Source organism: Diabrotica undecimpunctata, chromosome 7 (assembly GCF_040954645.1).
Source record: "Diabrotica undecimpunctata isolate CICGRU chromosome 7, icDiaUnde3, whole genome shotgun sequence".
NCBI classification, from domain to species: domain Eukaryota; kingdom Metazoa; phylum Arthropoda; class Insecta; order Coleoptera; family Chrysomelidae; genus Diabrotica; species Diabrotica undecimpunctata.
The window spans coordinates 90,436,764-90,451,896 of record NC_092809.1 but is presented as its reverse complement, the minus strand read 5'-3'; the positions used below and the strand labels follow the sequence as shown (position 1 = coordinate 90,451,896).

Genomic DNA, 15,133 nt, shown 5'->3' with positions numbered 1-15,133 from the left:
CTTCTGTGCTAACTTCCTTCCACACCAGTTCTACAAGTTTGACATCTTGGCGTCTATGCACGTGTCCGATATACCTTAAGGGATTTATTTTCCTGAACAATATCGTTATGCGAGCTTTCTTTATTCAGTATGTTTTCTTATTCTATACGGATTTGTAGCGATATGATAATGAGTTCTGAAGCTATTTTCTTGTGGCATTTTAAAGTAATTACTATTTAAATGGGAATAATCCACAATTAAAGGTTAAAGTTAGTTTATTGACGTTTCAATTTCCACTTCGGAAATCGTTCTCAAAATACAAACATTAGTGAGAATGATTTCCGAAGTGGAAATTGAAACGTCAATAAACTAACTTTAACCTCTAATTGTGGCTTATTCCCATTTAAATAGTAGTTATGATAATGGGGTTAAATAAAAATTTCTGATTATTTTCCTTTCAAATATTCGGAGTGCTTCCTTATTTGTTTTAGTCATTCTCCATGACTCACATCCATGTATTAAAATAGGTCTGAAGTTTGAATTATGCTCTGTATTTCTTTAGTGGCATTATTATTAACCGTGATTAGTGATCTAAGATATTTAAAGTGTTCCATACTTTCGAAATTGTAGTTGTTGACTTTAATGCTTTTTCTAAATTTATTGAATTGTTGATTGGTTTTCTGGTTAATTCGCTTGTATTTGGTTTTCATTTCGTTGATTTTAAGTCAAACATTTTTTGTGCTCTCTTCACTTTATTGAAGTTTGTGGACGGAAGAGTTTCTCATTAGAGTTATGAGTTCTATATCATTAGCATATGCTAGGAGTGCTTTGTCCCTTGGGCCGTTAATGGATTACATCTTAAATAGGCGTTATTTCTATTTTAGTAAGCTGTTCATTAATTTTTTGATTATTGGAATCGAGAATCTGTATTTTATTCGACTGTTTTATAACACAGAGTTTCTTGGAGCATATTTTCATCTTTGGTTTCCAGTAGCATTATTACAAGGATTTTGCTGGATATGGACATAGTGAACCCGGTGGTATGTACATGATGTTTTCATAACCAACGTTCAAAAATTTTTCTTACTGTAAATTTATGATTATTTTACTAGAAAATATAGTGTTGTTTAATAATAATAAAGTTCAAGCAACAATTACTATATGCATTAACTTGGTACTAATATCTCTGCTCTCCGCTAACAGATGGCAGTCCCGAAAACATTAAAACTCATGCTTCCCATTACCCAACGATTAGCCAGTCCAGTACTATACGCCTTATTATGGTACTGATATTGCTGCTACCCCTCATGAGTATGAGTGAATAGAATATGCAAGGAAGGTTTTGGCAATTTAATAGGATTTTGTGTGTTAGAATATTATTTTTCCGAGAAAGTGAAGAATATCAATTTGCTATCCGAATTTAATCCATAAATTAAATATTAGAATGCTATAAAATAATGATATTAGCATAAAAAAACGGTCTAATAGTCAGTAATAAAGCATATAAATGTTCTTTAACATACAAAAGAGATGACGTAGAGTAGGGCATAACGTAACAATAGACCCATATAATTTTAAAGGATTGCAACATTTTAGATATCGTAGATAACGTTGTAACATAAGAAATAAAAGGGAATATTCAGGTAGCTAACTGATGTATATATAACTCTTATAATACTTTTAAATTCAGAGGTCTAATACGACTTTCTTAAATCAGGATATATAAAACACTGATTAAACTAGTGCTAATGTGTGGATATGTGGCCAGAACGCTAACAAAACAATGTACGTAAAACTCAGGTATTAATTAGATCAGGATTGCTAGAAAAGCCATCAGAAGTATTTTCCGACTTACAAAGGTCCGCGTACTAACCAATACCGAACGGAACTAATGCCAAGGTCAAACACATATATAAAGTCAACAACGTCGTGTAAGAAGCTAAATCTCAATGCTAAAGTTGCGCTGGCTATATCCAAACGCTCTATAATCTCTGTAATAACTACATTGCCAAGTTAAATTGGGAGGATGCCCCAAGAGGAAAAATGCCTTTAGGACTTCCACAAATGAAGGGGGAAGGTAACATGAGGTCAGATTTAGGAATAATGAGACTATCTACCGACCCATCATATTTATCAACACATGCCTGTTCAACTACCTGCTATCCTACCTATAGTCAATACTCATCTGTTGAGGACTATCAAATCAATTACATGTAATTAAACAAACCAGGCTTAAAAAAAGTTATCTCAGGAAAGGCACTTCAGAAATATTGACATAAATTTTTAAAACGTTATTTACGTGACTTATTAAAATTTAAATTTTTAATGAAAAGTAAAAGATTAGCCATTTGTTATGGGGTTCAGAGAAGAACCTTCACGATGTTAATTTTTTGAGATATGATTGGATGTTTTCTCTTCATTGCATACTGAGACGCCCAAGTGGTATTCTTCTGTGCTAACTTCCTTCCATACCAGTTTTACAAGTTTGACATCTTGGCGTCTATGCATGTGTACGATCTACCTTAAGCAATTTATTTTCCTAAACAATATCGTTATAAGAGCTTTATTTATTCAGTATGTGTTCTTCTTCTGTACGGATTTGTAGCGATATGATAATGAGGTTAAAACAATTTTACTATTATTTTCCTTTCAAATATTCGTAGTTCTTCCTTATCCGTTTTAGTCATTGTCCATGATTAGCATCTATGTATTAAAATAGGTAAAAAGTTTAAATTATGATCTGTATTTCTTTAGTGGCATTATTATTAACTGTGATTATTTATCTAAGATATTTAAAGTGTTCCATATTTACCAAATTGTAGTTGTTAACTTTAATATTTTATCAAGATCTATTAAATTGGTCTCTTCTGTTGATTCGCTTGTATTTCTTCTTAGCTTGACGAATTCTTCTTTTTTCATTCTGTGAACTACTAGTGGGTTCTTTTTACGGAATTTTTTCATCACGTTTAGGTAATCATCAACGGTATATAAACGTTGTTGAAATTTTAGGGCATTTTCAAAATCTTCAAAATCACTACCATTGGGTAAAAGCTATGACTAGGAAAGAAATAGCGTAATGTAATTTTTTCAATGGTAGGATGAGTTTCCAAAATCATTTTCAGAATCAAAACTATTTTAATGCTGCGGTTTTGGCCGCCACAAGAGTCTGACCACAAAATTACATGTTTTGCAGAAGTAACATTTGCTTCAATGTGTTTCTTAAGACAAATGCCCACGTCCTGGGCTCCCCGACCAGCTTCACCTTCTATCCAAATATAACAATGACGTTTTTTATCCTTGGCGCTATGGATACCAAGGTTGTAAATACATAATTGACGCTTATAATATACAATATTTATTAGAATTCTCGAAAAAGGAAGAGTTTTTCTTTAAATCAAAACAAAAGGATTCCACTTCTGGTTGATCGTTGCTTATCTTCATGTCTAGCTTTCTTTCTTCTAAGTGCACATTTTTTCTTTTTTTAACGCTTAATTGTACGTTATCTGCGAAATTTTTAATTTCTAATTCGAAACAATCACATCTACTACAAGTATCTTTTTTCAACTTTTTTCTTTGAAGATTAAATCGTGTTAAAAACATTTTTTTGTAAAACGAAAATTTAACAAGGTCATTGTCTGCTTCTTCAATATACAGTTCATACATTTTACTTAATGTTATGTCTTTTGTTAAGTATTCTCTTTCTGTGTTAGCTCTTATGTAATGTGACTATTATAGAAAAATTTAAGCAATAACTGCCACTACTTTTTAACCTAAACGCCTCAACAAGTTGCCAACGTCACCATTGTTAACCACGTTTATGTACATATGTTGCCAAATATTCGATTTACAATCATTAAAACGCTCGCAAGAGGCGCTTGGTCCAAAACTAATACACAAAAATTAGTCGCTTGCTCTAGTTATGCAAAATTCAAAATCCAAAATAAAAAGAAAGGTACTTAATCTTTTTAAATATATCTGGTTATCCGTTACTAACAGGTTAATGGGATTTATTACGTAGATAGTTTATGCTTTTTTCTATCTTCTTCTTTAAGTTCCATCTTCTATCGAAGGTTGGAAATCATCATGGCTATACGGACTCTGTTGACTGCCGCTCTAAAAAGTTCTGCACTACTGCATTCAAACCATTCCCTTAAGTTTTTAAGCCAGGATATTTTTCGTCTTCCCACATTTCGCTTTCCTCGGATTTTGCCTTGCATAATAAGTTGTAATAATGCGTATTTTTGCCCTCTCATCACATGTCCTAAGTACTCAAGTTTTCGTCTTTTGATAGTTAATAATATTTCCGCCCCATTTCCTATCATTCTAGTTACTTCCACGTTTGACATTCTTTGAATCCATGATATTCGTAGGATTCTTCTGTAACACCAAAATTCAAAGGCGGCCAACTTATTCAGATGGACTTGTTTTAGTGTTCACGCTTCCAAGCCATAAAGAAAAGTAGAGAACACGTAACATCGAAGTATTCTCAGGCTCTAACTTTATATCCCGAAAACTAAGAAACTTTTTAAGTTTAAAAAATAATGCACGTGCTATTTCAATGCGTGTCCTAATTTCTTTTGTTTGGTCTACATCTGATGTTATCATGTTCCTCTTTTCCACCTGAAAGCGCCATAATCCACAATTTAAGAAATTGGGGCTGGGTCTAGTGATGCATACCACCGTTCATATAGCAGTTTGTTGTCACATGTTTATAGTTTTTCAAAAAATGAACTCCGATTTAAAGATTAAAACGTAAAACAAAATATAAAAACCTATTGAACCTTATTCAGAAAATTTCAGAAAAGAATAACTTTTGTGAAAGATTGTGAGACACAGTAATATTTTAAGATAAAAACTTCAATTCAGAGAGTGGACATTCTTAATAAATGTATAATCTAATATGGAAGCATGTTTATGTTTTACAGACTTAGAAAGCACTGAGCACACAAGTATTTATTTTTTTATGTACTAGGTTGTAAAATAAGTATACTCAAAACAAATAAATACTACTACTACTACTACTACTACTACTAAGGATTTCCACAGTTTTCACTGTCTTCCTTCACTCAACCGTTTTCTCCAATTTTCCCTGTCATTCCAGTCTCCATCTCGCAGGTTTCTTTTCTCCATAGCCTCGTCGATTTCATCTCTGAATGACCTTCGGGGTCTTCCTCTCTTTCTTCTTCCAATCGTTCTCCATTCTGTGATTTTGTTTATCCAGCGTCCTCTGTCCGCTCTTCTGACGTGGCCGTATCAGGATAGATAGAACAAATAAATATTATCTACTTATCTACTCTAAGTATTCTACTCCACTTTAATATCAATGCATCAGATATATTATAAAGATTTCGTCGTAGTTGTAAATTAATAGGAAATAAAACCAAATGTAGAGCATATAGTGAAATCTGAATATCTTAGAATAACTATATCGAGCGGGAACATTATTGATGAGCAAAAGGGAGACCCATCACTGAGAAAGTGATAAAGCAATTGGCAAAAGCAAAGGCTCGACCGTTACTTGATGGAAATTCATTTTATCTAACAATTAAACAGGTATGCGTTTACACGTCATATTTTGTAACTGAATAAGTTGAGGAGGGGATAACTGTTTGTCTCAAGTTGGTCATTCAGAATTATGTCTGTATTTTTTAATTTGCTAATTTCCATAGATTCTAATATTCATGGAATCTACAGATAGTTTAAGGCCTTTATTATAAATACACTTTTTTAGTAATAAAAATATATAAATAGAACCTATAATACGCCTGTAAAAGTATGTAACCTTTGATCTCTGGGATAAACCCATCTCCTGAACAATGGTGCCGATATATGTAGGTAAAATTTTCTACACCTACTTTAACCTGTTTATTTCCTCATTATCAATATATATGAGTTGTAACCGATACCACAAACTCATTTACTTATAGAGACTATATATTGACTATAGTTATTACTATACAAATCTGACTCGAAATATCGTCTTAAAATAACAGTAACAGAAAAGTGAAAGATTAGTCATTTTTTATGAAGTTTAAAGTAAAAGCGTTCACGAAAATTGAAGTACTAATAAGACCACCGCAATCGGGCGTACCCTGGGTAATGAATAATTAAGTAATCGTTAATTCTTAAATCACCCGTCAAATCGGTCCTTTTTAGGACCAACTATTCTAATTATGTGTATAAATATTAAGAGTATATCTAAAGATAAAGACACTCCACTTTACATATGCGCTTAACAAAATGCAGGAAGCACATAGATGGCCAATCCTATGGTATTTGGTATTAAGCTAATCGCTGAAAATTACATATTAAATGCAGGCAAAGAAGCAAAGAAAAACTTATAATGAGAGAAAACAAAGCCAGTCAGCTGAGGGAACCTTTCTACGATGTTGAGCTTGGATCCGCTATCCACGTATATAATGAACAATATTACGGCTCCTGGCTGAGGATCTGAGCACAAAACTAACTATAAAATTTGAACTAAAAATACAACAATGGCTAATATCCAAAGTCTTTAGACAAGCAAAGCAAAGACAAAGTTGTTGCCTTGCTTAAACCTGGCAAAAACTCCAACGACCACAAAAGCTATCGGCCAATATATCTAATACTTCTGTACATGATCCTTAATATAAACCGATAATAGAAGAAAAACTCAAATTAAAAGACAAAAGTGGCTATATATGACAGGTTAGATCATATATGTCACAAATACTAAATCTTGCCCAACACAGCGAAGAGAAGTACGAAAAATATCAGGTATGAGGAGTGGTATTTGATAATCTAAATGCCGCTTATAAATAGTTATTTAAATAACTTATAAAATATTTAGTTATAAATTAGTCAGCCAAATTCAGGGAATATTAAGACTCACATCCATACATAAGCTCTACAATATCGTAGCTATCAATCCACCTGATATCCGAAGATAAATAGCTAGAGAGCAAAAAAAACAAAGTCCAGATTCGTGACATCCACTCCACGAATACCAGCCCATTTTATGACTAGAATCGAGGAAAAACTGGCTATATCAACACATCTGCAAGATATACAAACAAAAATAAGCTGCGCCTCGCCATCTGATCCCTCGAACGGAACTTCCTTATGGTAGTTATCTTCCTTAAATCTGCCAGGAGGACTCTTGCCTGCAAACACCGGTTAACTTGTGTGCATGTGGGGTGGTACAAGACTTATCACACTTTCTTAGTTAACTTTACCGTTCAAATCGCTCTTTTTGAAGGGACAAGGTTTATTTATGTGAACTGAACATGTAAAGTACAGTCAGTAAGCTATTACTTATAAAGATCATTGCAAATTTGACACTAACTCCACTTATATTGATTACATATTACCCCTAAATACGAGATAAAACATTCAGAAATATGTAATATTGGTGAAGTGGTATAATTCATGTTAGAAAAATTAATCATTTTTCCCTTTTTTGTGCACTACTACCCATTTTAACAAAAATATATCTATTTTAGCACTTAAATATTTATTTTGAGATAACCTTCTATCCAGAATTAAAAAATTAAATAATAAGAAATAGAATCCAGAAAAAAATAAAATAATAAAATAGAAGAAATAAAATAATAAAAAATCTGTATATAAGATATCATGAAACAATGGATGAAATAAAGAAGTTCTTATTAACCGGATTCTTAAATAAAACGTATAAAGACATACTCACGTTAACAAAATACATTAGGACATTTTCGCATATGAAAAAACACATCCAACTTGGTAATGAAATCCTTTTGTATCTATAAATCTATTTTTAGAAAAGCACGTACCTACCAAAAACAGGTATTTGGTAGTACACATATCTGTTACATACTGTAATGCATATGAATGATAACAAAAGTAAGGAGGCTATATGAACCGTTTAGAATATACGCTGGAAATAAACAGCTTAATCCCATAGTTGCCAAACTATCAGAGCTTACTTAAACCGATATACGTATGGTTCCAATATACACGGAACAAGATCTGAACGACCCCTATAATATATACACGTGAATTAAGCGATATACATTCATGATACAGGGGTACTTAGAGGCTCCACAAAATTTTTAAAAATTGTGAAACTATACATGTTGACGAATCGACAGAGCCAATATTATGGAATGGTCAAGTGAGCTCCGTATATCGGTGGCCACTTGACCACGGAGCTCACTTGAACCTGAATTTTAACATGGGCGGAGTCCACTTTATGCCGTAGATATATATATATATATATATATATATATATATATATATATATATATATACATATATATATATATTATCTATATATATATATATATATATATATATATATATATATATATATATATATCTATATATATATATATATATATATATATATATATATCTATATATATATATATATATATATATATATATATATATATATATATATAATTTTATATTGTATATATAGATCCATCGCTCCATGCGTAAACGATAAGAAAGCTATGCTCGGTCACTCCCGGAGTACCAGAAGCCGTTTTCTTTTATGATTAAAATATCTACTATATTTCATGGCACTAGACTGGAAGTATCATTAAAAATATGTGATATTTGACATTTCGATATCGGAAATCGTTCTCTCAAAATACCGTTATTAAAATAATTATAAAACATTTATCAACATTTTATAAATCGTATTTACGCTGTATAATTTCAATCGTATTCCTTTTTTTAGAAACATCCCCCAGGATTAAGTTACGATGAATTAACTACAATAAGAAACAATCTTCAACGTTCTAGTATTGAAGTCGATAATGAATTTATAAGGGAAGTTTGGAATGCTGTATATCGACGTCACTTCCTAAATGCATCTTTAACAAAAGCTTATGACTGTAGAAAAGCTTTCTATCTCTACCATCAACAAGCGAATGATGTGGATTGTTCAGATGTTGTATTATTTCATAGGATACAACAGATGATGAAAGTGACATCGAATGCCTTAAGACAGCAAATTACGAATAGAGAAGGTATGGTAATAGCATAATATGATTGAGAGGATAATTTGTTGTTGTTTAAATAACACTGAAACAGTGCTAAAAAATACAAAATTGAGCGGGCCAGACAGCGTTTTTAATTAAATAGAGTAGTAACATCGTAATACGGAAACTCCGCCCCGCGTGCTACTACTTCGTTGCTGTCCTTATATTGTATTCATTAATTGATACTAATGCTATGTATTATAAAAAACTTTAAACTTTCGAAGTGTAAACCTATAGCAGAATGTTAAAAACTCGGAAAAGTGTGAACTTCAGAAAATCGAAGCGCGGGCAAACGCTCCTAATCGTTTCTCGCTATATTAAAATACAGTATATATATACATATATATATATATATATATATATATATATATATATATATAAAGTAGTTAGGTATTATAGACTGACACGTTATGTAAAATAAAGTTTTATTTTGGGGTTGCAGTCATTAATAGGGCAGGAAAGTGAAACTCTTTGTTCTTTATCTAGCTTTCGCAAAATTTATTTGCTTCTTCAGGATATGCTAAAATATGGTATCAGTAAATACAATGAAATTAAAATTAAATAGCATTGTATAAAACTAGTATAAAAACTTACAACATGAGGTTAATCCATTAAATTTTCAAATTTACAAAACATTAAAACTTAACTTATTAAAATTATCTAGTTATGTAAGTACAATATTTTAATTTTATTTAATTTTGTACAAATTCATTATGACATTGATTATGTATATATATATATATATATATATATATATATATATATATATAAAAACCATCTTGTGCTTTGGCAGAACATGTAATCGATAAAGACCATATTATGGATTTTGATAACATTAAAATTTTATGTAGTGAAAGTAATAAATTTAAAAGGACTTTTTTGGAAATGGTTTGTATTAGCAAAAATGATAAGAGTTTAAACAAAAGATCTGAAATTCAAAATTTAAGCAAAATTTATAATTATATTCTTTCTTTGTGATTTATATATAAAACTTGTAAAATGTCATATTTAATTCTCCATATATCTATCACATTCTTTCAGACATCTGTCAAGGGTGAATAAATCTTCTTCTTTTTGTTACTAAACAAAAAAGAATGTTTAAACGAAGTTTTACTTTTGGCAATATAATTGTCAAAAATAAAAATTTTATGTTGGCATTTATGACATTGAGGCTATTTGTAATTGGTTGCTATTTGAACTTATTTATAAATTCAATTATTCTTATATTAAAAAAAATGTTTTCAAAATTATAAAAAATTTTTCAGAGAAACATTTGTTAGATAAAAACATTTTTGTATTAAATATTTTGAACATGTAAGCAGTGATTTTTACTTACCAAACTAATTTTTATTTGGTAAGTTAACAAAAATTGTTTTTTCTTTTCAGTTCAACCTTGTAAGTATTTTGTCTTTTTTAGCTCTTGATAATAATTGTAAACACAATTGAAAGCTCGAGAATAAAAAAATAGTTAACCAATAGCCCTATTATTGACTCCAACCCATCCAAAACAGTTATATATTTATATATATATATATATATATATATATATATATATATATATTTATATATATATATATATTTATATATATATTTATATATATATTTATATATATATATATATATATATATATATATATATATATATATATATAAGTTTAATGTTTTGTGAATTTGAAAATTTAATGGATTAACCTCAAGTTTTTGTGTTAGTTTATACAATGTTTTTAATTCTAATTTCATTGCTGATCTTTAGTTTAATTAAAGTTAAATTATTTGTCCACGGAATTCGTAACATTTTTCTCCAACAGAACATTTTAGTGGCGTCTCTATCTTTCTTCTTTCCGCTTGTCTTAGAGTTCAGGATTCACATCCGTATGTCAGTGTTGGGTATATTAAGGGGACTTTTACTTTCTAAATTTTCAAAAAATCGATTTTTGTTTTTTTGCCTAAAAACATTTCTTAGTATTATAGAAATACTATATATATATATATATATATATATATATATATATATATATATATATATATATATATTTAATGGCTTTGGATTATTGATCCATTTATAATATACGATATAATAATATACGATATATAATAAATACTGTTTGCTACAATATTAAATATATGGATACTATATACATACGCGCACATATACACACTTATGCACGCACATACATATATAGGTATTGTTAAATAAAAAAAGAATACAAAAAGGAAGTGGAAACATTAAAGTGATCTCTATTTATACTCTTCATTCAGGCCCTAACCCCCTTAAATAAGAAATATACAAATAATACTAAACGCTAATACTAAATACTAATACTAACACTAATAAATAGTAATCTTTTTTCACAGCGCTAAGACATAAAACCGGTTCAATACCTCGGAGGTTTAGGCCTTCTTTGTGAATGTTTTTTTCTTTTTAAATTTTTTTTAATACTTTTTTTTTAATATTTTATTTATATATATTTTTTTAATTTTATATATATATATATATATATATATATATATACATATATTCTATTTTTTCCTTTTTTTTTTTTTCTTTTTTCCTCTTTTTTTCTTTTTTTTTTCGTTTTTTTTTTAATTATTTTTTTCTTTTTATATACATACATGTTTTTTTCTTTTTATTTTTTAAAAAACAATTTTCATATTTTACAGGGAGGTACTTAATATTACATAAGAATAAACATGAAAAACAATAATTGCTAAACACATTCAAGCCGACTCATTCATACAAGTTAGATTTTTCTTTTAGTCATTTTTAAAAATTCCCAAATAATTTGTTGTATTTTATAGTTTCTTCGAGACAAGTATAAGAGAGAAGTTTGATTTTGTGGTAAAGGTATTTGTTTTTGAGCCAGAGTGTGCATCAAATACTTAATTGCATCATCATTATGCTTGCATCCAAACAGCCAATGATTAATATCATCAGCATAACCATTGTAATCACAAAGTTCTGATTCGGATAGATTTAGTCTATAGAGGTATGTCTTGACAGTGACATGGTTAAAGAGACATCTAACAAACATGGAATAAATATTTCGATTGGGGTAACTTCTTACGGCAAACGCCTCTTTCCACTAACAGCCACTTTCTTGCAAGTGGCTGTTAGATCGCTTCTATCTAGCCAAGTTATTTCTGATCCTCTTAAGATTGCCTCTTTAGCATAAAAATCTGCTTTGAGGTTACCGGAAATACCAAAGTGTCCCTTTATCCAGACGAAATTTACAGTAGTATGTTCTTCCTGCAGCTTTAGTTGGTTTTCTAAAATTTTAACGACAAGACTATTTTTATATACTTAAATGTTTACGTAAGTTTTCTAAAGCTAATAACGCAGAAGTAGTAAAGGTGAACGATATAAAAACAAATAATATACCGATTGCGAGAGGAGTTAGGCGCGTCTTGTCTCCGATGCTTTTCAACTTGTACTCACAGGTCATATTCAGAAAAGCGTTATGGGAAAGAAAAGAGTTGGTGGAGAAATCGTAAACACCATGAGATTTGCAGATGACACGGTAATTATGGCTGAGAGTATAGAAGAACTACAAACTTTACTAGATGCAATAAATAGTGAATGCATTCAAATGGGACTTGACATCAACACAGATAAGACCAAATTTATGATAGTATCAAGGAGTCCAATAAATAATGAACAACCAACTCTTGGTGGACAGCAAATAGAGAGAGTGACAAAATATAAATATCTGGGAGCTTACATCAACACAGAATTAGATCCAGACCAAGAGATCCGGGTACGAATAGAAATGGCAAGGGCAGCGTTCTTAAAATTCAAGCAATTGTTCTGTGACAAAAAGCTGAATACTGCGCTGAGACTGAGGTTTGTTGAATGTTACGTCTGGTCGCAACTATTGTACGGGGTAGAAACATGGACACTAAAAGCGCAAATAGTTAAGAAGATTGAAGCCTTTGAACTTTGGATATACCGGAGAATGTTGAGAATTCCATGGACTGCCAGGGTCACCAATGAGGAAGTGCTGAGAAGGATGGGTCGAGACAAAAAATTGTTGAGAACAATAAAAGTACGCAAGACTGCATACCTTGGACACATACTGAGAAATAATAAATATAGTCTTCTGCAGGTCATCATGCAGGGTAGAGTCGATGGCAAAAAAGGTATAGGTAGAAAGAGGAAGTCATGGCTGCGAAATATTCGAGACTGGACAAACATGACTTTAGACGAATTATTTCACGTTGCAAAAGACAGAGAAGCTTTTAAAAATGTGGTCGCCAACCTCCGTTAATGGGGACGGCATAGGAAGAAGAATAACGCAGACATTGAATCTGACATAATTACAACTTGGTGGTTAGAAATTTTTTTATAGACAGCCCATTCTAGAGCTTTATGAATTGCGAACATTTCTGCAGAGTATATAGAGCATTGTTTATCTAACTTGAACATTAGGGATTCTTTGTGATCCGGAATAAATACAGCACAACCATCATCTTGATTTAGAACCATCCGTGAACATTCTGCATGGATTATTAAGCTTGGTTATCTGATGCTGAAAATCAACTGGATTCTCATTGTCAAAATTGGGAAACCAAACATTGACTCCGGCATAAGAAACATTGAAATTTGATTGAAAGAGAGTTAAGTCACACGGAGTGTTTAGGCGCTGAGAAACGTTAGGATATGCCACTGCCAGAACAGAAGAATTCCTGTTATGCGACCATTTGTCGACTAGATTAGAAACAGAAATATCACATATTTTTTGTAGTAGCTCATTTTGATTGTAAAACGGCATTTGAGAATAATTTTTTCAGCTAAAAATAGTCGTCTTAAATGTAAGGGAGGATCCATAGATTCGGCTAGAAGATTCTCTGTAGGTGTAGATTTGAGCGCACCTAGAACTAATCGCAGAGCCTTATACTGAAGGCGGTCTAGTTTTTTAAGACGACTGTTTGTGGCAGATCCGTATAGAAAGCTTCCATAGTCGAGAATGGATCTGGTGTACGCACACGATCAAACATTAAGTTAATCTTAGGGTCGGCTCCCCATCGATGTCGGTTAACTACTTTAAGAATATTTAAACTTTTCTCACATTTCATTAAGCACTTGTTAATATGTTCGTCCCATAGTATACCCGCAGTGATTCTGCACGGGTATACTTAGGCTGTTAAACATAATTCTGGATATAATTGGTAAACGATGTCGCGTAAAAAATACCACAGCTGATTTCTTCGTAGTAAGTTCAAACTCTTGTTTAAAAAAATACTCTCTTGCGTCACACATAATCGTTTTTATTGAGTTAATACTTTGTTGGTATGAATTATTTAATGCCTATACTGTGAAGATCTATAGTGTATAGATTAAACAACAAGGGGCTAAGGACAGAGCCTTGTGGTAGACGTTGATGCACTACTCTCGGACCAATCAATCTATCATTACATTGAATGAATACCTGTCTATTAAGAAATAAGTTTACTAACACAAAGGTGGAATACCTATGTGCTTTAGTTTTTCAAATAATAGATTTAAATGAACGTTATCTGAAATAAGCCCCTGAAATATCAAGAAATATGGCAGATAGATAATTATTATTTGAGTATGATAACTGAATCTTCTTCTTCAAGTGCCATCTTCGTTCCGAAGGTTGGCGATCATCAGGGCTATACGTATTTTCGAAACTGCTGACCGAAACAATTCGTTGCTGCTACAGCTATACCATTCCCGTAGATTCTTTAGCCAGGAGTTTCGTCTTCTTCCTATGGACCTTTTTCCTGCTATTTTCCCTTGCATAATTATTCGAAGCAGTTCATATCTTTCGCCTCTTGTAATGTGTCCCAAGTATTGCAGTTTTCGTTTTTTGATCGTAAATATGACTTCCTTTTCTTTATTCATTCTTCTCAAGACCTCGACATTTGTGACTCTCTCGGTCCATGATATTCTCAGGATTCTGCGATACATCCACAGTTCAAATGCCTCTAATTTTTTGGTATCAATCTTTTTCAACGTCCATGATTCCATTCCGTAGAACAGTGAATAACTGAATATCAGTGGTTAATTGAGACACGCAATCCATAATCTCTTTATTTCTACGAAAGCCATATTGACACACTGGGAAAATATTTTTGTTTTCACACCACCATTCTAATCTGCTTTTCATAATCCGTTCAAATGT

General features: G+C 31.3%; 1 protein-coding gene across 2 annotated transcripts in view; it reads left to right on the top strand.

Moving 5' to 3' along the window:
- The window catches only part of Opa1 (Opa1 mitochondrial dynamin like GTPase), a 213,901-nt gene that overhangs the window by 135,926 nt on the left and 62,842 nt on the right, over positions 1 to 15,133 (top strand). For both annotated transcript variants that reach the window (XM_072537687.1, XM_072537686.1), the window contains one exon: positions 8,684 to 8,975. In XM_072537687.1, the coding sequence (XP_072393788.1) occupies positions 8,684 to 8,975 (292 nt within the window). The remainder of the gene's footprint in view (positions 1 to 8,683; positions 8,976 to 15,133) is intronic.